General features: G+C 45.7%; 1 protein-coding gene across 1 annotated transcript in view; it reads right to left on the bottom strand.

Moving 5' to 3' along the window:
- The window catches only part of JAG1 (jagged canonical Notch ligand 1), a 36207-nt gene extending 12048 nt beyond the window's left edge, over positions 1 to 24159 (bottom strand). Inside the window, exons 1-9 of the mRNA XM_029961632.1 lie at positions 24153 to 24159; positions 23581 to 23732; positions 22456 to 22761; positions 11674 to 11725; positions 6018 to 6272; positions 4954 to 5014; positions 1003 to 1133; positions 618 to 737; positions 194 to 307 (exon numbers count right to left, since the gene is read on the bottom strand). Coding sequence (XP_029817492.1) covers positions 194 to 307; positions 618 to 737; positions 1003 to 1133; positions 4954 to 5014; positions 6018 to 6272; positions 11674 to 11725; positions 22456 to 22761; positions 23581 to 23732; positions 24153 to 24159 — 1198 coding nt within the window. The remainder of the gene's footprint in view (positions 1 to 193; positions 308 to 617; positions 738 to 1002; positions 1134 to 4953; positions 5015 to 6017; positions 6273 to 11673; positions 11726 to 22455; positions 22762 to 23580; positions 23733 to 24152) is intronic.
- Between the last annotated feature and the right edge of the window lie 1349 nt (positions 24160 to 25508).

Raw genomic sequence — 25508 nt, 5'->3', positions numbered from 1 at the left:
GGCAGTTAACAAACAAAAAACTCAGCACCAGCAAAGGGGAAGAGAGTGCTGAGGGGAATACAGGGCTGCCAGGAACCAATGCTCAAGCTGGGAAAGGTTAAATAGGCTGCCCTATAAGTTTATCAGTGATCACAAAGAGTGATCTAAACCAGCAAACTAGCATCTTTTTTCATACAAATTTGAAAGAACTCACTGTCAGTGCAAGTTGGTCCGGCCCAGCCAGGTGCACACACACACTCAAATCCCGTGGATGTCTCCAGGCAGCTTCCTCCGTTGTGACAGGGATCGGAGAGGCAGGCGTGCTCCGCTGCACCGGACACAGGCACGTCACGGAGGGAATACAGCAATGCCACCAGGAGCCACCCCCTACACCCACCCTGTGCTTCTGCCCTGGACACATCATGGTCACATTGCTGCACTGCACTCCTGCAAGGACCAGGAGGCTGCTGTTCACAGGCACCAAAAGCTCACGAGGAAGCCTGAGCAGGCAAGGCTGGATCTGTACCCAGTCCTGACCGGGTGCATTAGAAACGGAGTTTTCCTCCATCTCATCGAGTGCATCCAAACCCAGGTAAGAATTAACTGTCAGTGGCAGCTCAGTGGCTGCAAACACTCACCAATTTCACAGTTCTGTCCCGAGTAGCCCTCAGGGCAGGAACACTGGTATTTGTCAGGGCCGGTGTTGCTGCAGGTGCCACCGTTCAGACAGGGAGGGTGGGTTCCACAGTAGTTCAGATCTGCAGGAGGGGAGGAGCTTTAGAGCCACGGTTGGAAAGCAACAGAAACACCCCCACGTGTGTGCTTTATTTGTTATTCCAGAGCCTTTACAGAATGCATCCACACACAAGAGTAGGACAGGGCAGGGAGAAGTTAAGGACATGCCAGAACAGCAGTGGAGACAACGCCAAGCAGCTGAGGGACAACACACTCCCAGCACTCTGAGCCTCACGTGCAAAGGCTCCCAGTGTTAACATTCAAGTGTTCCCCGTGGGATTAGCATACCTTTGTCACAGAGCTGACCACCCCAGTTGGTTTCACAGAGGCATTGCCATGGTTCAATGCAAGTGCCATGGACACATCCAGGGTGTGGAATGCACTTATCACAGTACTGGCCTTGCCATCCATACTGACACCTTCGGTTAAAGAGGGGGGGAAAAAAAAATCAGAACAGGGAAACAAACCAAAAGCCAGTCAGAACTGCTCTGTGTAGATACAAGTGTGGAAATCCAAAGCTTGGAAAAAGGCTGGGGAAGTGGGGGAGAAGGGTAGGATGAGGGGAGGGGAGAAGCTATTCAAGGATTGTTTGATGGTTTCTTGTAAACAAACATTTTGGTAGTTTTGCCAAGGTCTCTGTAGTCGGCCTCCTGACAAAAGAATAACTGTTCTGAGAGAACCAGCATGAGGCCATTCAGCACAATAATACTCTTTTGGAGCCTCATATAAATGTGGCAGAGAGGGTGGGTGTGCACTACAAATCAATCTCTGGGCTTTGACAGGGTGCTTTATAAATCGAGGGGGGGAGAAAGAGTCAGTGGGAACAACAGTTATCCAGAGATCCTCATGAATACAAGGTTCCAGGAGTTTCAGCCATGCTGGGGTCGCAGGAAGACAAACAAAACCATAACCACCAACTCTGAGCCCTGGGCAAGGCAGTAGCAAAGCATGAGGAGTTCCCTATTCCATCAGAAGCCAGCCTTATTCCCAGCAAGGAGACACACACAGCCAGTATGGAGCGGGCCACAGTCAAGGATGGAAGAAAACAGCACACGTCAGGATTCTACACGTGTGCAAAGATCAGCTGCTGGTGTGTTTCAGAGTGTGATTGATGCTAATAACCTCTTTTCAGGGAATAACTAAAACATCCAATTCTGGGAAACTTCAGCGTCTGAAGAATTTGTTATTATTTATTGCCACTATCAATTAGGTACCTGAATTCTCTACTGAAAAGGAAGATGTGCTTTTAAAGTAAAGCCCTCTGAAGGGAAAGCTCATTTTGGCATTCATTTAAGTTCTCACTAGCAAGACAGACCAAGGATTCTTCAAATTAAAGTGGATCTATAGTTAGAAACAAGCAAAACAAGTTGGAAATGAAAAGCAAGGGTTTGTTGAGGTACTGTAGTTCATTAACAGGTCTTGAGAGTAATTGATCAGCAGCAATTATGCACTAAGCTGTCACTAAATTATGAAAACAAACCTCAGCCCTACAGAAGTCAGCTAAGCTTTCTATTTGTAAAACCCCCCACCATTCTTCTGCTGGCAATTTCTTCTCATGGGAAAAAGGCAGAAGGACCTATCCAGTGGGTAATCACACAGCCAGTGGTAAAGCCCAACTTCCCTTCTAAAAATCTCAGGTGACAAACTGCATCCTAATTAACTTTTTTCTTTAATAGCTATTTCAACAGCAGCCTATTCAAAGCCAATGGGAAATTCTTATTAGTTTGTGTGTTAACAAAAAAAGCCAGTCCAACTTATGTGTCTTTGTGAGCAAAGAACATGAAAGAAAACCAGATAAGGCAAAACAACCTCTCTCAAGTGGCTCTTGGAAAATCCTTCTGGAGAGGGAATATAATAAGAATGCACAGAGATCAAAATTGAGGAACATACCCTTTTAATTTGTATTGCATTCAAAGCAACTTGCCTGTGAGCTTGCACACAAGCCAAACTAAGGGACCTCATCTGCAAAAACAGGTATCCACATTGAGAATTTTATTCCTTTCTGTCAAATCAAAGTGGTGGTGGGTTTTTTTTCTTTAAAACAAGTGTAAAAAGAAATGAAAAAATTATTAAAAAAAACCAAACAAACAAAAACCACACCACACAAGAAAAAATTCTGTGAGCTTTGCAGCCAAAGATATTACTTTATTCAAACATCAGCTTCAATACATAACAAACAAAACTGGATAAGGCTATGGGCATGTAGAAAACAAGAAGTTAGATAGCAATTCCAGAAAAAGATTCACAGTAATAATTCTTGTTTAATAATATGTATGCAGCAGTTTCTCATGAGAAATTTAAAGTTAACTTTCCTTGTATAGTGATTCATGAGTAAAAATGGTTTTGTTGGCTGGCCTGCATTGAAGAAAGTGACTCTCACCAAGAGGGAAAAGGATATTTTAGGAACGTTTGGAGTTGTCTGTTGTACCAGAATGCAGAGCAGTTTCTGCTGGGATGTTATTTTTAAACCCTGTTGCATTTGTAACATACAGGCTATATGACTCATCAAAACTTAAAAGAGAATAAAATCTTGTTTCTGTGTTCACTTTAAAGATAGTGGTCTGACTTGGCAAGCAGAAGTTATCTGAAAGCACCAGAAGGACAGCATTGTTTCAAGACTATGCAAATCAAGTGTGGGAAAGTTGCACCTTAAGTAAATAAGAGCACTAGTGCATGTCTGGGCAGTGAGTGGGAGGCAAGAGACTTAGAAAGAGAAAGGAAAGGAAAAAAAAAAATCTGGAAACAAAGCCTGTTGTTCTGACTAGGAGACAGCAACCCCTACAAGGCATGTTTATTCTGATGACAGAAGCACAAATCACTGGTAGCCCTGACTGACTCGCTCCTCTCACCATCTGCCCCCCCCCATACTTCCTACTACTTGCTAGGCTTTTTCTTTTTTTTTTTTTTTTTAATTAAAAAAAAATTTAGTTTCGGTGTTCTGGGGGTAAACCAGCTCATATCAGTGCTGCTACAGGTTAAAAATCACTGAAGGACCGACAGCAGTTCATCCTGCAGCTCCACTTTCACTTTGCCACAGCTCTTGTGAGGATGAGAAGTTCCTTCCTACCTCGCTGTCAGAATGTTCCTTGATGATTTTTGTTTGTTTGTTTGTTTGCTTTGAAGCATAAGTTACAGGGACAGAGAAAACAAATTAACCAGTGTGGCTATTTAGGCTGAATTCTTATATGACAGCCTGCCAGATACCCCAGATTTAGTTCCTGTTTGAACTCCAGTCCACTTCATGAAAAAATTTTCAGCAACAGAGAATCCACCAATATGCTTGTCAGGTAGAGAAATGACTTTCTATTCCTTCAGACTTCTGAGTCTTATTCATGAATACCCAAACTTTACTTTTAACCCTTCCTACACAGGATCAATATCAACCTTTTGTAACCTCAGAAGCCCTCAGCTGTAAACAGATGTGATAAAGGGTTACATGCAGCAGCTTGGAAGCTGCTTGTTGATAAAGAATATCCACATTTAATATCCACTAACCCTCTAAGGGTAAGGGATAGAACCTCCCCGTGCTGTAAATATTTTATTTATATTTTAAGGCATTCCAAATATTTACTTGTTGGGTTATGGGTAAAATCTGCTTTTCATTGTCCCCTTGCCAGGACAGAATGGACTTCAAAGCATGGCAGCAAAATTCAGCATTCATGGAGCCTACTGACAAGATTTCATCCCAGCCATTAACCTCTCAGCACTGGGAGCCTGGCTCACAACGGCAAAGGATCCGAGAGATTTAACTAATCCCATTCTAAAGAATGCTTGACTTTTGCCTACTGATGGAAGAAACCTGGGGGTGGGAGGGAAGAAGGGGGAAACAGTGAAAGGGAGAAGGGGAGAGAAAAGCCACACTGTACTTCAAGCTTGGAGTTGAAAAAGCCTGTTAATCAGGCTGGGGGGAAAAAACATACCCAGAAAACATTTGCACTATTTATGCAGAAACAATTAGTTAGTGCTCATTAGGCAGCATTCACAGGATTTATCCCATACACCCCCCCCCAGTGCCACCATTTCACAAACCAAAAGCTTCTTAAAATTATCAGTGCATTAAAAGCCTGCTCCCCCCTTATTCTGGGCAAGTCAGCATGAATAATGTGCCTTGGTCAAAAACACGACTCCCAAAACACCCTCCCTGCCCAATCCTGTTGTGTTTAGCATCACTTGTTTAATTAGTTGGGAAGGAGTGGGGGGGAGGGGGAGGAGAGGAAAGGAGGGATAGGAAGCATTTACCTGCACTCTCCTGGAATTGTGCAAGAACCATGCTTGGGGCTACATCCCTGACGACAAATAGCTGTTAAAACAACAAAAAAAAGAAGAGTATCAGTACAGTATCAGCAACTGCCACTTTCGGCACCTTCACATTGTGGGAATGTTTTAATCTCTAATCACCATTGTAATCCTACTAAATCCAAGGTTTTAACAAGTCTCTTGTATCAAATCTATGGGAAGGAGCCCCAAGGTGGGTGACTCTCTGTGACAGGAAATAGATCAGCTTTTTCTTTTTATAGGAAATTATTCCTCTGCCTTTTCAGAGGAACTGTACCTAGTGCTGCTCAAAGAGCTGTTTCTGTGCAGGAGAAACCATCCCACCCCAGAGAGCTCAGGGCACTTCTAGGCTACAGGTTTCCCTTCTCTGTCTGCTGCAGGTGAACTGGGCCACTCTCCCTGGCTTTGCACCTAATTCAAACCAGCTTCTGACTACTCTGGATTTAGCTTTGGCCATATATCTGAACACACAGGATATTAAGATGAGCATTGATTCAAATTGCAGGTAAACTCAAATCAGCAAGACAGGCTGATAAGTCTGTTCCTAAGTCCGGCTTTCTCCTTCTGAAACTACTTAGGAAGATGCCATTCCCTAATAAACATGTTAAACATGATCTCAGGTAGAAAAAACAGCCTGGGACTTTTTAAACACCAAAGCTTTACACTTGCCAGGTCAGCTCTAAAACAAGTCTCTCCTTCCTGCTTGTCTTGAAGTTCTGCACCAAAGGGGAAATCCTTTTTGAAGTCAGCAGCAGAATTCCCATTGAAGTCAGTGGGCTGGGTTTTCTTCCCAAGGGCAAAGATGTGGATAATCAGAGAAAGAACACATCTGCTAAGTGCCCAGTACTCGTCAGGCCTCTCAGAGATTTTAACACAAGGCAGAAACCAGTCTTCTCCTGCCCCTGGTTCTCTGTGTAAGAGCTGGTCGCTGTGCCACCAGTCCTTAGCCCTAATGCAACCTGGATACAATGCCCTCAAATGCCACCCAAGGCCAGCGGTCCCTTGGGGGCTGAGCATTTGTCACAAACCTTTGTTGCACTCTGGTCCCATCCAGCCTTCCAAGCAGGTCTTGTTGCCGTTCTGGTCGCAGGTGTGGTGGGTGAAGAAGTCATCCCTCGGTCGACAAAACTTGTTGCAGCCAAAGCCATAGTAATGCTCTGCACAAGTCACACGGATCTGATACTCAAAGTGGGCAACTCCTGCGTTGTGTTTCAGAGTCTGCCACTGGCGGCTGGGATTGATCATTCCAGAGTGGGAAGCCTTCTCAATGATGCGATCGGGATCTACGAGTCAGAGGAGATGTCAGAGTTAAAACTGCGTTTAGGGATCGTCATTAACTCCCACATCACAGCTCTGCAGCTTCACAGGCAAGACTCTCTGAGGCAGCCAGTTGGTTTTATTAATTTTCTGTTTTAGAGAATCAGATAAGGCTGCCCTGGAGCTACAAACCATTAAGTGAAACACGCACGCAGCGTTATCAAACCGAACAAAGCTGGAAATCAAAAGAGGCTGTTCAGTTCCTGCCAATCACTCGTCCCTTTTGCAGTGTAAGGGCATCCAGTGAGAATCACACAGTTGTGATTAGGGAAAATTCAGCTGCTTTTGCTTCTAGCTCCAATAGGTCGGTACAAAATGTGGTTTTCCCTGCTTCTCCATTAATGGCGCTGGTTTTGTTTTCGACTGGAATATTGACAAAACCATCACACTACAATAGCCTAATAAAGCCATGTCTACAAACTGAATGCAGGGACTGCAGAAGGTTTGCAGCCTCCTGTGCAAACACTGAATTGAAAACTGGCTACTCCAGCATTCAGATGTCATCAGCAATCTCACCAGGTTTTGGCTGAGGAACACCATGGAAGTTCTCTCTTCGGATGTCAGTTGACAGTAAAACATCAAGACCATCAGAGCTCAAAGCAGAAAACTCAAACTGCTGCATCTGTGTGCTATAGATTCCCTTTCCCTCCACAGGGCATTTCAAACTTTAGGCTTTGCACACGACATTTAGTTCCAGCAGAAGCCTTCTGGCTTTCAGAGCCCCACAACTGTCAAAATTATGGCTTGAAATAATAATATTTCACATTAGCTCGGAACATTGTATATATCTGCGGTATTTCACTTTGTAGTCCAGGTCTTGTGACTCAAACGATCTGACACTGCCTTACGACCTGCTGCGAGCCAGCACTTGACTGCTGACTGAAAGTTTATCATAAAACAGCCAAGATATCCTCACAGACATAGTTCAAACCCAACAATAAGTACACAGGAGCACAGTCCAGCGATGGAAGAATTTTAGGTAGAAGGGCACTTTGCCAGTGATGTGTTAGAAAGCAGCGTGTGAAGTGCTGGCACATCTGAGTGTTAAGAATTAAAATGTACTGGTGTGCAGCTCTTTCTTCCAACAACTACAAAAGAACATGGGGAATTTTACATAAGGCAGAGCTGAAGGCTAATGAAGTCGCTACACAAACCTTAAGATGACACATGGTCAGTTTTTAATCAAAAATAGTTTTAAATTCATTGCTAAGGACCTTTGATTTGCAGCTTTCAAAAAAAGAACTTCCCTACAGGCTCCTCAAGCCTCAGATACCCATTACTGATGCACCACTAGACCCTGCCTGCCTGTCTGCAGTTTTGAATGACATTAAGTCAAAGCACAAACTCATAAGAGAGTCAATAGCCAGACATCCTGAGTATTTGCCCATTTTTGGGGGTGTTCATGGCTTGAGACTACAGCATTCAAGTGTTTTACAGTGTGAAATTCAGGGCAACAACTTCTTATTCACCTTCTGGTATTTCTGGTTCTATAATATTTTCTATTTAAATCAGTTTTTATTATTCATTGGCACTAAGCCCCCAACCCCACATCTATGTGTCAGCCTTTCAGATGCGCACAGGCCTTTATTAATTTACATCCCATTCACAGGTTATGTAGATGCCTAAGGACTTTTCCATACTGGTACATCCAGAGCAATATCATGTCCTGCAAGTGCAGGTGTAAGGCTCTGAGATCTCATCAGCAAGACTATTGACTAACTCTAAGAGGCACTTAAGCAGATGCATATCTACTCCTCTCGAATGGGGCTAGCCTGGCAATTAGAGCTCCACTCAGGCGTGCTGGAGGTGGCTCTGCTGCACTTGCCAGGATACACCCCATCCACAGCACAGCTGGAGAGCAAATGCACTTCCCAAAATACCCAGTGTGCATAAAGACATCCTATCTCTTGGGAGTGAAACACCTCTTGGGAGTAAAACACCGCTCTCCTTCTTTCCCGTAAGAGGCAGGAGAAAGGGGGAATGACACTCAGTTCTGCAAAACAACCCCCCCCTCACACACACACACACTCACTCTTGCTTTTCCAGTCTTTTCCTGTTCCCCATTGGGAATATACCACTGACAGCTATTTCAGTCCTTGGCACCAGAAAGGCAGTCGCCTTGGAAAAGGGATCTTTCCTCTTGTCTCTGCTCTATCATTCTTCTCCAATCTGCCAGCTCATTAGGAAGCCTGTCCTTGCTGAACATCCATGGCATCTCACTCCAACCAGTCTCTTTGGAGACCTTAACCACAAGTTGAACTCAAATGGAAACACCCTTATAAGTCCTCTGGACTTCATTATTTTGTAAGGGCTCAGATGAAATCCAGCTGCAATTTCCCTTTGGATCATGGATAAAATGTCTTCCCTTTGATACACATTACAAAACTAAATTCATCCATCTAAATTCAAGCGAGGTCTCCCAGATTTAAGATCCTTTTCCATCAGCCATCACCCACAGTTTTCACAATGAAGCCTTGGCATGTTCCTTCTTGTACAAAACCTTCTCCACCCTTGCCTATTCCCACTTACACAAGGGTGCTGACCCAGACTCCAGGGCAGGCATTGCAACAACCCTGCCATTCTTAGCCTGCACCAACCTCGGTCTAAGTTTTATAGGAAGCAATCCCAAGGCAGCAGACTGGCTAAGTAAATAAAAAGCAGCAGTCAGCCAGGCTTAAGAGAAAGGGATCTTCTGAACTCCCCTGCCATCCTCTGACTCAGAACCCCATGCTTTGATAGGAAGGTTAGAGGAAGTATTAACCCATTAGGAATTGATGAAGTGGAAGGGAGAGGCTTTCTGTACATCTTGAGCTTCTGCTCTGCGCTGTCAGAGAGTCTGCTGGTTTCATTCACTCCTCGTGGCTACACTTCAAAGCTATTAATCTCTCTTTTTATTCAGTGGGCAACTGTATCAAAGGTTTTAGGCGCAAGGAAATGAGATTTTCACTGCCCACCTTTGCTTTTCAGTGCCCCATTGTCTGGAGATTATAACTATGCAGCATCAGGAAGCAAAAACGACAACAACAACAAAAAAACCCCCAGACTCCTCTGAGCAGTTTGGGTGGCCAAGGACACCACAGTTATTTTTGAAAGTCTTTGTTTCAGACAACTTCCAGCTATGGCTTGGTTTACATTGTGCTGGAGTCTCTTATGCCCGACTGGAATTCACATGCAACTGATACCAGTAATTTACCACAGCTCTTTGCCATAGTTTGAGTTGCAATGTCAGCCCCATTAGCTTTATGTAGGAAGTAACAGTAGCAAGATGGCAACTAGACAAGAACCAGAGTAAGAAAAACCATTTGAGTTGAATCTTGGCTCCAACAAAGCATGATTCTCATCAACTTCAACAGGGCCAGAATTTAACTGCAAGCCACTCTTGGAAGTGAGACAAGAGAGAGTATGTGGTAAAGGGAACGTAGGAGGAGTGGAATGTAGAGGGGGAAGGAAGCTTCCACTCCAGGATCTCCTAACAACTGCACTGATCAGAGGATGCTAGAGCTATTGAGAAGTTGCATAAAGCTTACTAAACCCACTTTTATTGCTGAGAGCTCTCACAGGGTCCTTACAATTCAGTGGCAATTACAGTAAAAGAAACTCCTGGACATCAAAAAAAAAAAACCCACTCATCACGTTACACGATGACAATTGTTTAGTTCTAATCATTTTCTTAACTAGTTCTTCAAGACTTATTCTTCAGCTCTGGGAAAGCTGACTGTAAGTCAAGCAAAGAGGCACAAAGGAACAGCTTTGTGCAGTGCAGTGACTGAAGTGACCTACAGATGGATGAGTGACAGCAAAGCTAGAGCAGGAATGCAGATCAGGAACATATGCAAGAACATGTCTGCACTTGGTCAAATGCACTGCTGAGAAATGAGGCAATTTTGTCTGAAGACAATTGTACTTCCAGAACATGAAAGCAAAGAAAGGGTTCATTGTGTAGCTTTGGAAATGCAGTTGTTTCATGAAAAAAGATGAGCTCTAATAATAGTAAAAGTGGCAGAGACCCAGTCTGAAGAAATTCTCAGATCCTACTATAAACACAACTTTCATTTTGAATTCAGGCATCTCCCATTTTTAATACAACATTGCTGCTGCAGCATCTATTTTCTTCTTCTCCATAAAACACTCCATGGCCAAGAAGTTTCCCAGCCACTGCTCCATGACTGGGGTAGAGCCTGGAATCACAGGTACTGCCACAGTGCTGAACGTGGCTGGCTGAGGCTACCCCTGACAGGTCACAGGAATCAACTGCAATGGACAACTGCTTTTCTGGAACTATAAACTAACAGGATATTCCATGTATATTAAAAAAAAAAAAAAATACAAAGAACTGCTCAGAAAGGGTCCCAGACTCAAAGACCACCGTGTATTTCAAAGACTACAAGGCCTTTCTCTTGGGAGGTGTGAAGCCCATTTCATTCCTGCCTGGCTCTCACCTGGTATTCCAAGGTGGACTACAAGGAGCTGCTATAAGATTTCTGTAAGATGGGCCACAGTGCTGCTGCTTCCTTGTTGAAGGGAAAGGCTTGTTGTGTCAACAAAAGCTTTATGAGTTCAGATTCACACTCTCTGCTGTGGCTTTTACCACACACTCTGTTCAAGCCTTAGAGTGAAGATACAGCTAATTTTGCCCACCTCCTTCAGAAACAACAGGCAAAAAGCAGAACAGCTCATATGCCAAGAGACCCTGTACAGCTTCCTCTGTCAACAGGAAGAGCTTTGCAGAACCTTTCTGAGACCAACCAAAGACATTCAAGCAAAAGATTCCCACCCTTGGTTTCCAGCCAGCTCTACCAGGTCGTGTTTGGTAAGTATTTTTCAGCCCCTGAGTATAAATCCCTAGACATCCAACTCCCAAGGAAGAGCTGGCAGTCACTCCTATTTGTCATCTACAGTTATTAGATGGATATCTAGACCAAATCTTATGGAGATTTTATGGTTTTCTATTATTTTTTTTTTTTAAGCTGCACGTTCAGTTTTCAGAAGTATAGAGAGAGGTCTCAAGTGAACAGGACTTAGGCTTCTAAATATTATACTTAATTAAAAAAAGAAAAAACTCCAAACAAAGAAACCTGAATAAATCCCTTGGCTTTTACTCTCCCTAAGGAGAGAGAAGGAATTAACAGCATCTATTTTTAGGCAAACTGTTGGTGCCTAGGTGAGTGAGCTACTCACCCTCTGCAGGCAAAAAGGGAGACAGGCTGCTGCAGAGCCTGGAGGAATTGCTCCAAACTGTTTGAGGGAGAACTTTTCCCTCCCTCTGTGCTCTAATTCACAACAAGCTGGTTAAACTACCAGAGGGCCTTTCAGTGCACGGGAAGCAGAGGTGTCCAAACGAAGTAAACCAGTGGAATGAATACTTACTTGTGGAGTTATCATTGTAATCCCATGCCTCCACAAGCAACGTGTAGGATCTCTGCAAAAGAGAAATAAGAGTTAGTTTCAAACCCACACATGACTTAGGAAAAAAAACCAAAACAAACCAAACCCCCAAAAAAACCAACAAAACCCCCATTTTAATTAAAAAGAAAAATTATGGTCTCTGCCCCAAAGCCGAACACTTGGAAACATAAATAGGTAAAAGATTATACTTGAGGCAAACGCGATCTTCTTGAGAGCCTGTAAGCTACCTTATCCAGTCTGACTTAGAAGACCTTTCACCTCGGATAGCTCATCTTTGCCATCGTCAAAGCATCTTATGTGCTCAGCCGGGGAGCGCAGCCTTTGACGCTGCGCCTGGAAGGCACGAAGCGCCGGGACAGCATCAAAAACAACCCCAAACCGAACCCCCGCTTCTCGAAAAACTGCTTCAAAAGGATTTCGGCTACAGAAAAGCGGTCTTGATGTCCCTTCCCCCCAGCCCTCCTGAAAGCAAGAAGTGTTGCTAAGATTACCGCGCCCTGCCTTGACAGCGCGATCTCCAGGGACTTGGCTTTTCAGCGCCCCCTTTGAAAGCTTTGTCTGCACGAGGGCCATCGCGGCTCCCACAAGTATCAGGTAACGGAGGGAAGGACTGATGGATACGGGAAGGGGGTGGGGTGAGAGAGAAGCCTTTGTAAAACAAAGGCTAAGAGCAGACTCTTTGGAAGAGCAGGGGAAGGGAAGCCGCGCTATCCACCCCGTGTCACAGCTACAGATGCTCCGAGCTGCCAATGAGCTCTCCAGCACTCCAATAATAATAATCATAAGCATAAACCGACTGAAGTGACTCCACGGGCTGGAAAAGTGCCAGCTATTACATCTAAGCCACCTTTATCTTCAATCCTAACTTGAGAACAAGGGCCATTAAAACATCTTCTCCTCCTCCAGCTCCACTCCGAGATATTATTATCCCAGCTGTATCTTTCAAAATTGCCATGTCCAAACTTACACAATGATTCAAAACCAAAACAAAACACCACCCTTCCAAAAAAAAAAAAATAAAATTGAAAAGTAAAAAGTGTAGTAATAACTACAGATAAGGCAATAAATGTAACATCTTTTTGGAGAGGACAACGGCAACAGAACAAAAACTCTCTGTGAAGGGTTTTGATGCTTTGCCATAGCAGCTGTGCATCGTAAGGTTTATTTCTTCTTAATTGTGTCTGTATCTGTGCTCAGTCACAGCCTTCTCTGCAACAGAAACCAAAGTGCAGATCCGAGAGTGAGCTGCTACAAGGTGCAAGGGCAAGGCAGACCTCAGATTCCTTAAGAGAAGAGGAAACAAAAAAGAAGGGAAAAAAAAAAAAAAGAGCTGCTTTCTCACGACTGGACACAGCATGCAGCCTCTGAATGGAACCCTAGTTTGTGATGGACACCGGCTTGCAATATAGCCTAAATATGTTTCATATTCAAAGCAGACCGGGATTCCATTCTGTTCACTGATAACTGTGGGAAAATGCTTCCAAAAGTAAGCAAAGCTGGGCAAGCCGAGACATGCACCCAAACTTCTATGCAGAGGCTCCATTGGCCCAAACCATTTTTGGTTAATATTTCATGAAAAGTGATTTGTTACTATTCTAGACCAAAAGTCTGACAACTTGAAAGAAACTCTGAAAAGACAGCACGATCATCCAACACTGTTTAAAAGAGATTTAAGAAGTCCTTACACAAGTCAGTGGTAAAAAAACAAAACAAAACAAAACACAAAACCAAAGCAAACAAACAAAACCAGAATAGAACTCCCCAGCCATATTACAGATGCAGATTGCACTATCTTGGGTGCTTCCTCAGTGGTTTAATTACCAACATTATGCAGTACAAGCACAACATGTTACTGCAAGCTTGAAAAAAAATATTATGATATAGAGAATGAATTATGGCAACCAGCACTACTTCCAATAAAGTTAAGGATGTTTTCCTTTCGGCCTTGCATAATTGTTTTGGAAGATATTTTGTCTAAACTCATAGCAACAGTTCCCTGCTGGTTCTCAGGACTGTTTACCAACACACCTAGCCCTTAAGGAAAGGAAAGGCTGAATCCTCGCTCTGAGTGCTACTGTTGCTAGATACTTGTGTGACCACTTTCCAACACCACACAGGAGTTCGTTTAAAAAGAGGAGATGCTTATCTGCATGAAAACAAAATGCAGGGGGAATAGCCCTACCCTGGCAATTCCCTTGTTTCCATTTGCCCCCTCTCACCTCGTCTGAGTATTTTAAATGAAGAATCTCTGTCCTGAGAAGGGATGATACAAAGAATGGCATTTGAGCTCTTGGCTCAGTCCTTCTCAGCATGGGGGGGAGGGGGGAAACCAAAAACCCGCAAGACTTTGTGTTCAAGATGGGACACTTTTAAACAAAGACACACAGACACCCAGAGCCTCCCTCAACAATCCAACTATCACATACCTCTAGTTAATTCCCTCACCCCCTCAAAAAATGCAGTTCTGTGCAAAGCTGCACTGTTGAGATTTTTTAAAAGTGCATATCATCCCCACTCTATAGATCAGCGATTCAGATATCTCAGGAATGACTGCTTACACCATGGAGGTTTAAGTTTTCCCATGCCCATAGATGACCTCTGCCCATCTTTGAATAAATATATATATCCAGACATGAGAATTCCACATCATGCACCTTATTCCATCAAAGCAATGTCCTTGGCAATAAGGCAGCAGTGAACTTTCCAGAGTCACACCCAATTAGCCACTGTAAACCTGAGCTTGACCAGAAGGCAGGGATTGTGGTTGGAGAGGAAAGGCAGCTTGAAAGGAACAGTCAGTTTGTACACTTTGCAGAACATCCACAGTCTGATCAGCCCAGAGGACTGAAAGGCAGCAAAACTCCTGTGAGTTAAGGTAGGAGAGGATGGAAACGGTCAAGTGCATACTCCAAAAAACAAAGCAAGCACCAACGCGTAAGAGTTATTTTCCTCAATGACAAGACACCACGATTTAGTCTTGATCCACTGATAACACAACCCAAAAAACTGTGAAGACCCTGAAATCCATCAGAAACCGTCCCTTTTAAGGGTCTGAAAGGGCAATGCAACCTCTGATGGTTATTTAAATGAAATGCTGGCAGCTCCCGGTAAGCAGGTGGTGTTTAAAGCTCTCTGTTTGATTACCTTCTTCCCTCCCCTCATCCAGACATCCACCCAAAAGAGGTGCTTTTGTACTTTGGCTTCTAAAGGCTCTCTGCAAGTCAGAGGGCCAGGGATAGATTAAAACATCCAGCACTTAGTGAAAGGACTGCCTCCTTTTCCAAAGAGGTTGCAACTAGTCCAACTTCTTTCCCTTCTCTCCTTGTGGTTAGAGCATGCAAAAGCTTTGCTGAGCATGTGAAACCATGACTAGACAAATGCAGTGGGAAGTTTGCATCCAGAGTGCTGTGCCTGCTCCTCCTCTGCCAAACAAGGAGAGCAGGTTAAGCCCAGTAACGTTCTCCTCACGCCCTGCCAGCCGTGCACAGCTGTGAAGAGTAGTTTGAGAAGGTGCTCACGCCCTGTCTGCATCCCAGGGACAGCCAGGGCACTGTCACAGCAGGACACAGCTCACTGCCAAGAGGGCTGGCAACCTCCTCCCTACAGCTGGAAGGGGGTGGGAGAGGGAAGAGGGAAACTGAGGCACGTTCCAAAGTGCCCAGGGGCATCTCTGAGCAGGGTTAAAGCCAGTCACAAACCCACTTCCTCTAAACATCAGCAGGACTTTCACTCGGTACCTCTGTCACACTGTGAGAAGTTACGATGACGCTCCACAGACACATCACAGCGTCACACCACCAGCCTGGACAACTGAATGTTCCTTCAAAGGAGCTAAAAGCAACTGGCTCCTCATCCAGATGACATGTGAACCATCCAGATGACACGGGGAAAAAAGCCCCCGAACACCCAAGGCTTTGGGTTCCAGATGGGACGCTTTTAAACAAAAGACACACAGACACCCAGAGTTTCAGAAGAGTAGCAACAAAACATATTTTGGAAAAGGAAGAAAACCACCTAACCCTCTTAACCTTTTGTCAAGTGGAACATCATCAGGAAGCTCCTCTTTGGGACAACCTACGTAAGGACGAGGCAACACCCTACAAAGCTGTTACTCTCCTGAGTCTGCCTACATAAACCCAGCCTAAGCCATGGCAATGTCATGGCCAAGAGCTCAGCTGAACCCCGAGCAGGCAGCCCGGCCAAGAGCCTCATCAGAATATGCCCACACAAAAACACAGCTCCTTTAGCCTTCCTTCAGTGCTGCCACTGCCAGTAAACACTGCACAGCCACGTAAAGGAGAGGACATGAAAACAAATTTAACTATAGCAGCGGCTTCCAGGAGAGATTTCCCCCATCCTGCCTTGGCTTGTGCCAAGGCAGTAAATGAAGTCAAGACCTTCACTGCAATACAACTGCCACCCTCCTGCCAGATGATGAAGGACACAAAAGTACCGCTATCCAAACTATGCATACGCTTAAGCATCCAGTAAACCAGGCTGATCTCTGATCTGGCAAGCCTGCTGGAATAATGAGTATCCTGTGAATACATAATGTGCTGAAGTTGCCATTGTGTGAAGTAAGTCCATGGTTTGTCTGGGAGCCGAGCAATGCTGAGTCTACTGCTGCTTCCTGTTGCTTGTCCTGTATTAGCATTATTTTTGGATAGGCCCCATTATGTTCTGTAATCCTCACTGCAGTCAGTATGGCCACTCTATTGTTCTTGGTTAATATTAGCAGTCAATGCCTCTGTCTGGGTGGCCGGACTACAATGTATTCCAATCATAAAACTAGCATGGCATTAATGGAACAATGTACTGGGGCAGAGGGGGGGGAGACTTGGGGTCCTCCCTCCTCCCCTCCTTTAAAAAAAAAAAAGAAAAGAAAAAAAAAGTATAGTAGCTTTTTTTTTCCTTTCTTTTTAAATTAATGATTTTAAGTGATCTCAGCTACCAGGGTGCTTCATACTAGAGCAGCATTTTAATCAGCACCTTATCTAGTTACAGAGTTATTTTCTCACGGAGCCCCACTTGTCAAAGAGCAACAGATAGGCCAAAATGTCAATGGTTGCTTTCAAGCTTCCCCAACAAGCAGATTACCTGCTCTTATCAGTCCCCCTACCTGTTTAAAGCATCCCACTGATAATTAAATGCACCAGTTACAAAAGGGTGGCAAGGTTAATAGAGAGAATACCTAGTAGCCAGCCAAGCAAAACAGTCAGGTTCACATGGAGCAAGCCTGAACAAGAAGCCTTTCTACTTATTTACCTAAGTGCCTAAGAACTGGGTCGAGCTGGTGAAGGACTCTGGATGTTTGACTATTTACAAACCACTTTAACCACTTCTATCCACTTTTTGCAGTTTCTTCTGAACACTACAAGAATAATGGGTGTAATTTATGCTGCAGAGCAGTGACCACAGAACCATGAGCTCCACAGACTAACAAGACACGAACTCAACAGCTTCTAGTTTTGATATCTTTCCCTGTGTTAAGGCATATGGGTTACCAATTAAATTATTAGAACTGAGTCCATTAAACTTCTACTCATCAACAGAAATTCAAAGGCAAGTTTAGTTTCAGTTTCAAAACCAATCCTGCCATTTGTATTATCTACAGGGATACCTTATCTACAGAGAAATGCTTTTCAGAACTGTAGCTTAAGGCTCTTGTTTTGCAGGGCATCAGAACTCCATTAAGAACTGAAGTTGGGATAAACAGCTCAGATCCAACTTCCCCAGCTTCAGAACCAGCTGACTTCTATTCCAGCCTCCAGCCCACAGTGAAGCAGTGTGTTCCCTGGGCTGAACTAGAACTTCAGGCATAAAGCATCAATTTTATGCAATTCACTTTCAGACACACTGACTTCCAGCTGCATAAACAAGCTGACAGTGCTGGATGTACGTAGTCTGAGAAAGTTTAGGAATAAGCCTCAGTGCCAGGCCCAATCCAGCTGCCACTGAAGTTAAACTGGAGCAGGCCTTTATTCTAACAAGAACAAAAATTCTGGGAGCAGGCAGGATGAGGATTTATTTTTAGACATATTATGGTAATATAGTCAAATGGATTTACCAGGGAGATGAAGTTCTGAACTGGCTGGAACATAAATAACTCCTAAGAACATGTAAGAAGCCCAAAAACTCCAAATGGATGCATCACTTCTCTGCAGTCCTGGGAAAAAACAGCCTTGTGATGCTAATTATGCTTCAGATGTCACTTAATACTCCCAGCTCTGCACTGGATAGTAATCCTAGGCAAAACACTGCACTTTGAGTGCTGAAGATTTAATCTTAAATTATTAATTCAGCAATAAATGACAGAGTGTGGATTTGATTAATATGCATTTTGTTATTATAAAAATTTCTTCTGATCTGCCCATGCTCCAAGATGACTTATCATGAATTCTTCAAGAAAAGCTCCAACAATATCTACCACTTGCTTCTACAAGTTTTCAAAAAGTTAACTGAAGGAAGAGAAAAACAAAATCAAACTCCAAATTTTATTCTTATGACTGTGACAAACTGGGTTGAAAAGGGAAAAAAAGAAAAGCAGCTGAATGAAGTGATATTTTTCTCTCAGATTCAAAAGTCTGTTACTTTAATATCAGCTGCAGATTAGTATTTTGGAAGCCAGGGGGAAAAAGTTCACAAAGCTTAAAAAATACTAAAGCTCTTTCATCATGTCTTTCTAGCCAGAAAAAACAATGCCTACCCAGAAAACATATTTTACATCTTCAGGAACCAGCAGCACTAAGGTTTGTCATTAAAAAGGGGAAAGGCTGACTATTGTATTTTTTAGCATAAGGTTGAAACAAGACATTCAAAACTCTTTTTAATTGTGTTTTATGCTAAACTCCTTCAGGTGCTGGAGGGTTTTTTTCCACCTCAGTTGTTTCCTGGTGTGTTGGTACAATTGGCCCCGATATTAAATAATTACAAGGATCATAATTTCAGGATAAACAAGCTGTTTGAAATTGGAGCTATGCATACCAAAGGAATTGCCAAGTTTGACCTTCTTACTCACAGTCTCGCCAAACCCCCAAAAGATCTTTCTTTACATAAAAGCAAAGTTTGGTGCTAAGTTTTGCTTAGTTAATTGATGCTCAGCTCCCTTAAGGTACAGCACACAGCACACTTTGGGTTCTTTAAGAAAGCCAGGAGATTTGATTGATGTCAGAGAAGAACATGTGTCTGCCACGAAACAAAACTTGTTGAGACAGACTTTGACAAGTGGAACATGGAAATTCTTTTGTTCCATGCTTTTTTATATGGCTTCATAAAGCCAAGCTTGCCTGTCAAGAAAGTCAGTGAAGTCTCAAAATGAATGCACGGAGGAAGCCTAAGTCCATTTTATTTTTTTTTTTTAAATCATCATCACTATTGTTTCAATTTACTGGAAGAATTACCAGCTACTGCAGGGGCAGCTTTTTGATCCACTCCAGTTCCTTTATGCTGCTCTGCTGCCCTGTTTCCTAGCAACTTCCTCAAACCTCCCATCACTTAAATTAATTCATGGCCCACCATCTCCACACCCATTACTCACAGGGGCACATATCAAAACTGACAAGAGCAAACCACATAATTTATTAATAAGACTCTGACACTTCAAATCTACATTACAACTACAAGCCCACTCTAACAATACAGTTAAAGCAGCCCATTCTCTCTCCTTCCTCTCCTACATGATGAATAAAGGCCTCTAATGCAATACACCTATTTTTCACAAACAGCATAAGGGGGCAGCTTGACATGGGAAGAGGGTTTTGTAAGTATTTTTTTTTTAAAGTAGTCAAGGCAACAAGACTTCTTAATGTTACTGACTCAAGCTGGAACATCCAAGAAAAGGCTCCCTCAGAGAGCAGAACACAAACAATACGTATTCAGAGATGGGCATGAATTTTCAAGAGCAATATGATTAACATTTTGGTCTTGGTCTTATTACCTTTACTACAATTTTCAGCTGAATGTATTCAAAGCCATCTCTCATGATTAGCCACATGGGTAGATGCAATGCTAACCTCAAGCTTTTACTAAAGTCCACAGTATTCACCCACCTAAAGAAATTTTCTTTTTTACATTCTGAAATTTCAGCATCAGATTAGAGTTGACTAATTAAGTTTCCTACTTTATCCTTACGGCTTTGAAAACGCCTCAAGTGATTTGTGTACACAATTTTAGGACAAATAAGAGCTTTGCCACATTAGATATTCTTTTGTTCAAATGCCATTTGGAAGTCACAATGGCCAGCATAAAAGCTGTGTCCTGTGGAAGCTAAAGCTGGGAAGGCAGGGTTGATAATTGCAAACAGACTCTCATCAGAGTCTCAAAAAGTGCATTTCTGCATGGGAATAAGCAAGAGTTTGGTTCATAAGCCTGGAATTTTTGGAATAGGGTGTCTGAAGTTGTTGAGTTTTACACGTTTCAAAGGCTGCACTGGGGTTTTGCTGCTGCTGCTGCTCCAGGATTCCAGTGCTGAATTAGACTCAGCAGGACAATAGAAGCATTTCTTTTACTAAGATGCAGACAAGCTTAGGAAACTTCTCCCAGGGTCACCACCCCCCCAAACCCACCCTCTACACACAGATTTCCCTTCCCAGCCCTATGAAGAGAGGGGCTGTTGGAAGCAACACGTTCGATTTTCACACCATTTTTATACACATATCTTCAGATTCAGGGCACTCGAATTACTGGGAGCAGAGAAGGGGGTTAGTTAAAAAAAAAAATCCTTGATGTACCTGACTTTTCAGAAAAAAAGTCAAAAATCTGCAACACAAGCACTACAGCCATTGGCAGAGCTTCAAATACCTCAGATTTTTACAAAGCCCTTTATCCCTTTGATGGCATATTTGATAACAGTTTTATCTCATTTCACGTTCAGAAAAAAAAAGAAAGAGAAAGAAAGGAAGGACTTGTACTTCCAACAGAGAATACTTTTGTTAACTCTGCTATTGTACTTTGTAATACTATCTCCTTAAAAACGGAGACTTAATTTCTCCCTTGTGCCTCTTCAGCCCTCGATATTCCAGAAGTCACAACTGACAGAGGAGGCAGGTAGGAGGCAGCACAGGACACTTCAAGAACACATGGCTGCCTGCAGCACTTGGCAGCAGGACTACAAAGTGGGTGTCTACACCACAACTGGAGCAGGAATGCTTTTGGGGCGGGCTTTCCCATCCCCCCCAAAAAAAAGTCTAGGCTCTCCCAGCAACCAGCCCTTATCCTAGGAAGAGCCAAGCTTTGGAGGGATTGGAGAGTCCACCTCGGCAGCAGGGATAGTGGCAGAGGACAGGAAACAAGATTCACCTCTCCCCTGGTGCAGGGAAGGGCCCTCCTCCCCTCGCAGAAATGACCTTAGGCATCTAGGTTAGGATGACTGGATTTACAAAACTGCTGAGCATCAACATATCCCAAGGCAGTCGGTGGGAAAGTGTCTGCTCAGCGCCTTTGGAGAAGGGGTGTGTGGGGGGAAACAGTTTGGTTTCCTAGGTGATCTCTAAATATTAAAAGTTTTAGGAGCAGAAATTTGGGAGCTTTCAGCGTTTGCACCGCAGAGACACCTCAAAAGCCAGACTGCTGTTGTGCACAGGACCCCCCCAGGATCAGTCACCCTCAGTTTTTGCTCGCCTGCTGGGCACGAAAACGGGGCACCTCCTGCCATCCCAGGCCATGGCACTCTTCCATGGCCACAAATCCCATGTCCCCGGAGCCTGCATGTGTGTCTCTGTCCCAGCTGATGGCCATTTTGGAAGGATGGTCCTCGCTTTCTGTGCAGGGAGTTGAGGGCTCCTCTGCAGAGCTGACCATCAGAGACTCAACCCTCCTGAGCACCCAAAAGAAACAGGCAGCACTGATGCCTAAGTGAGCGTTCCTTCCACAGCCAAAACCAAAGTAGGATCGCTGGAGGAGGACTGGGTCACCCATCCTCCATCTCTCTGCTCTACAGGGCTGACCAGCATTTACTGGAGTGGACAACACTGGAAAAGTGCCCGGCAAAGAGCCCCACCTCCTTGAGCCACGGAGTTTTGCACACAACTAGAGGGAAGCAGAACCCATGGACCACAGAGGCAGGTAGCCAGGAAAGGTGTGCTGTGGACCAAAAGCTAAGGCCAGGCTTTTCTCAGTCTTTACCTCCTGGAGGCTGCAAGTCCCTCAAAACGCAGCCAGCTTCCCAGGGAAGCTGGCAACTACTTCACCAAGAGCAGCTCCAGCAGCTCCCATCCACACCGAGCAGCGCAGGGAGATTTCCCCTTGGGAGAAGCAGGAAGCCATCCCAAAGACACTCCAGGGAAGGAGGCCAGCTATGACACACACTTTTCACACGGGATCCCTCTACAGCCCCTAACCCACTGCTCTTATGGCTTAAGCCCAAGACTTTACTGGTTAAGAAAAAAAAAAAAAAAGAAAAAAATGAACTTCTGACCTTCTAAATCTCAAGAGACTTATTCATGCTGTAAAGTGCAGAGATACTGGGTTTGCTTCCCTGACCCATTTAGATCCCCCTCGCTGCACATCTGACTTTCAAATTTAACAGGCTGTGCATTGTGAGCCCCGGGGAACAAAAACAAAAACACCACCACATTTTACTCATTTCTGTGCTGCGGATTCCCGATGCTCTTGCCAAGATGCCTTCTCCCTCCCCAATCCCGGTCCCTCTTCCCCTGGCACAAGGAGTTAGAGCTCGGCACACTAAGGACATCTCAAAGACCACCGTCCAACAGAGGCAGAGCCAGAGCAGGCCACGCAACTCACCGGCCAGGCGAAGCTGAAAGGGATAACGATCCGGTTCTTTTCATTATTCCGGTTGTACTTTAAATTGAAGGTATTCCCTCCGATGACGGGAGTGGATTTGGATCCGAAGCTGCAAGGACCGCCAGCAGTGACCCGCGATTGATACTCCTTCAGGCAAACTTTAAAGTAGGTGTCACACTCATCTCTGGTGCATTTTTTATCTCCTGGGTTTCGGGTGCCATCGCAGCAATTTCCATTTTGCAGTTCACCATTCACATTTTGCATGGATAAGATCTCCAACTCGAACTGTCCCGACGCTAAAGTCACCTGTTAATCCCAAGAAACAACCGGAGGGGAAAAAAAAGAAAAAAAAAGCAAACAAAAAAAAGAGAGAAACAAGAAACAGACAGTTACCTCACTTTTTTCTCCAGACTCAATCTACAACAATTCTACAGATAGGAGAAAGTAATTTTAAGCGTGCTTTCAGGAACCACACACACAACATTAAAAATAAAACAAAGCCAACCACTCCAAGCTTTTCCCTATCAGAAGGGCTCATAAATCATCCCAACTAAATAACGCCATTAATGCTAAAAAAGAACCTCAAGTGGCAACTCCGAAAAAAAAACCAAAAAAAACCAGCGTGAGGAAGGCTTCCAAATCGTTAGGAAATAAAATTAAACCAAGCCAAGGGTGCGTACGCGAGGGCAAACCCAACAAAACGATGTAGCTAATGCACACCCTGGAAAGGCAACCGAGCAAACCCTCTGCTCCTTCGGGGTGCAGCTGAGCCGGAGCTGCCCAGCTGAGACTCAGACCCCGCTCATTAGTCAGCCCAGCAGTGCTGCAATTGGGCTCATTAAAAATAAAAAAAAAATAAATAAATTGAAAAAGGATAAAAAAAGGGCGGTGAAATAAGTAATTTCGGAGGTAAAAAAAAAAATCAAAACGCAGTAATCGCATTTCTTATTCCCGCGGAATTAAGCCTCGCTGCAAGGCGCGCTCCTGCAGAGAAGTTACGGGGCAGCGGCTCCGCTCCGGCCGGAGTCACTCCGCAAGGAGCGCCCCGTCCGGGCTTCCCAACACCCGAATCCCGCAAGCACTCCTGAGAAGCGGCAGAGTTCCCGGGGGTGCCCAGGTACGTACCTTGTCCCGCAGCGCCAGGAGCAGGGTGAGGGTGAGGATTGGAGCACTGCGCCGCGGCTGCCTACAGCCGGGGCGCACGCCATGCCGCCCGCCGCCGCCGCCGCGCTGAGCCCGCCCGCCCCGCTCTGCACCGGCCGGCCGCCGCCTGCTCGCTCCGGGTCCGGGACGGGACGGGGAGGGCCAGGAGGGAGAGGAGAGGAGAAAGGTAGGAGGTGGAGGAGGAGGAGGCGCCGCCGCCAGCCGCTGCTGCTGCCGCCGCCGCCGCCGCCCCGCTCTAATATACCGCGGCGCACCCGCGCCGGACAACGCCGCTTTTCAAGCGCTTTCAATAGCGCCCCGCTCTTCAATGCAAAGCAGCCCGGCCTCCTTTTATCCGCCTTATTCTCTCGCCTCCCCTCTTTTCTTTCCCTTTTCTTTTCTCTCTCTCTCTCTTTTTTTTTTTTTTTTTGGACTCTTTTTTTTTTTTTTTATTGTTTTGTTTTATTACTGCGATATTATCCCATCCTTTTATTCCTTGCGGCGGAGTCCCCCTCGCCCCCCGAGAACGCACACGCCACGCACTACACACTCACTGCACATGAAGCGGGGGGGAGGGAGCCCGCCCCGTCTGGGAGCGCCGCAGCCGCTGCTTTATCTAGCCAGGGCGGGGAGGGCGCATGCGTCATACCATATGCAATGAGGGGAGAGGAGAGAGAGAGGAAGGAGGAGAGGAGGAGGGGAATGGCACGGCACGGTCAGGGGAAGGCAGGTACCGGCAGAGAGGAGGGGACGGAGGCGGAGGGGGAGGGGATGGCATCGGTCAGGCCATGGCTGGCATGGAGCGAGCTGCGGGCGGCGCCCTCTCCGCCATGGGGAGGGCGGGGCGGGTCAGGGGCCCGTCCCTCGGGCGCGGCGGAGACGATTAGCTCCAGCGCTACCCCTGGAAGCGGGATGAGCCGCGCCGAGGGTGGGAGGGGAGGGGGGCGTCCCTCAGCGTGCTCCCGCGCGGCGGGGTAGAGGCCGGGGGGATTATCCGCGCCCCCGAGCTCAGTGAGCGCGCGCGGCGCGGTCCTGCCCAGCCCCGAGCCCGGAGCCCCGGCCCTGTCCTCCTCTCCCTCCTGGGGCCGCTCGAAAAGAGGAATGAGAGAAAGGAGGCGCTTTTTGCGGTGTGACTTCTTGCCCCGGAGAGAGGGCGGCGGCCGCCCTTCCCTCCCCGTCAGTGCCCTGAGGCGCGACGGGGCGGGCGGGCGCTGCGCGGAGAGCGAGAGAGCTGGACGCTCCCCTGAGGGACGGAGGGGCGGCCGGCCCGGGGCTCCGAGGTAGCCCTGGCCAGGGGCTCTCCCGAGGGAAGCCGAGGCGGCAGTCGCCACCGTGCGACTCGTTGTCTCCTCCTCTGCACGAGGCCGCACCGCCGAGGGCCTCCCGGGGTCCAAGTGGGAGGAAAGATCCCTCAGCCGATCAGTCCCGGGAAGTGAGTGCTGGCTCAGACTCCATCGGGGACCCTGTTCCCCGCACTGCAGATGCTCGTCCCAGCTTCCAGGGGATTGCTGGGGTTTGTCTGCCTCACGCATCCTTTCAGGAGCAGGGTCCAGAGCCACACAAACAGGTGGTGGTCACCTGGGGGACTCCCTGCCACAGGGCGCTGAGAAGCCCAACAGTTTGCACAGAAAGCATTCAGAGTTGTTCCCAGAGGAAGAGCCACACATCAAAGGGCACTGAACAAAAAAAAAAAAAACAAACCCCAAAAACCCCACCCCTAACTTTGTCTCTGGTTTGGAAAGTCCCTGGGCTGCTGGTCTAGAAATCGGGTGACTCTGCTGGGAACTTGCTGCATCCCTGTCCCTTTTTTCCTGAGGCACTGGAGACAGGAACCTGGCCTACATGACGTTTGGTCTCACCCAGAACAGCTATTCTTGTGTTCTGATGTCCTATTCCACCCTGATCTAACA

This window comes from Manacus vitellinus, unplaced genomic scaffold (genome assembly GCF_001715985.3).
Source record: "Manacus vitellinus isolate BGI_N305 unplaced genomic scaffold, ASM171598v3 scaffold_38_pilon, whole genome shotgun sequence".
Classification (NCBI taxonomy): domain Eukaryota; kingdom Metazoa; phylum Chordata; class Aves; order Passeriformes; family Pipridae; genus Manacus; species Manacus vitellinus.
Note: the sequence above shows the minus strand (reverse complement) of the source record. Positions and strands in the feature narration are given on the sequence as shown.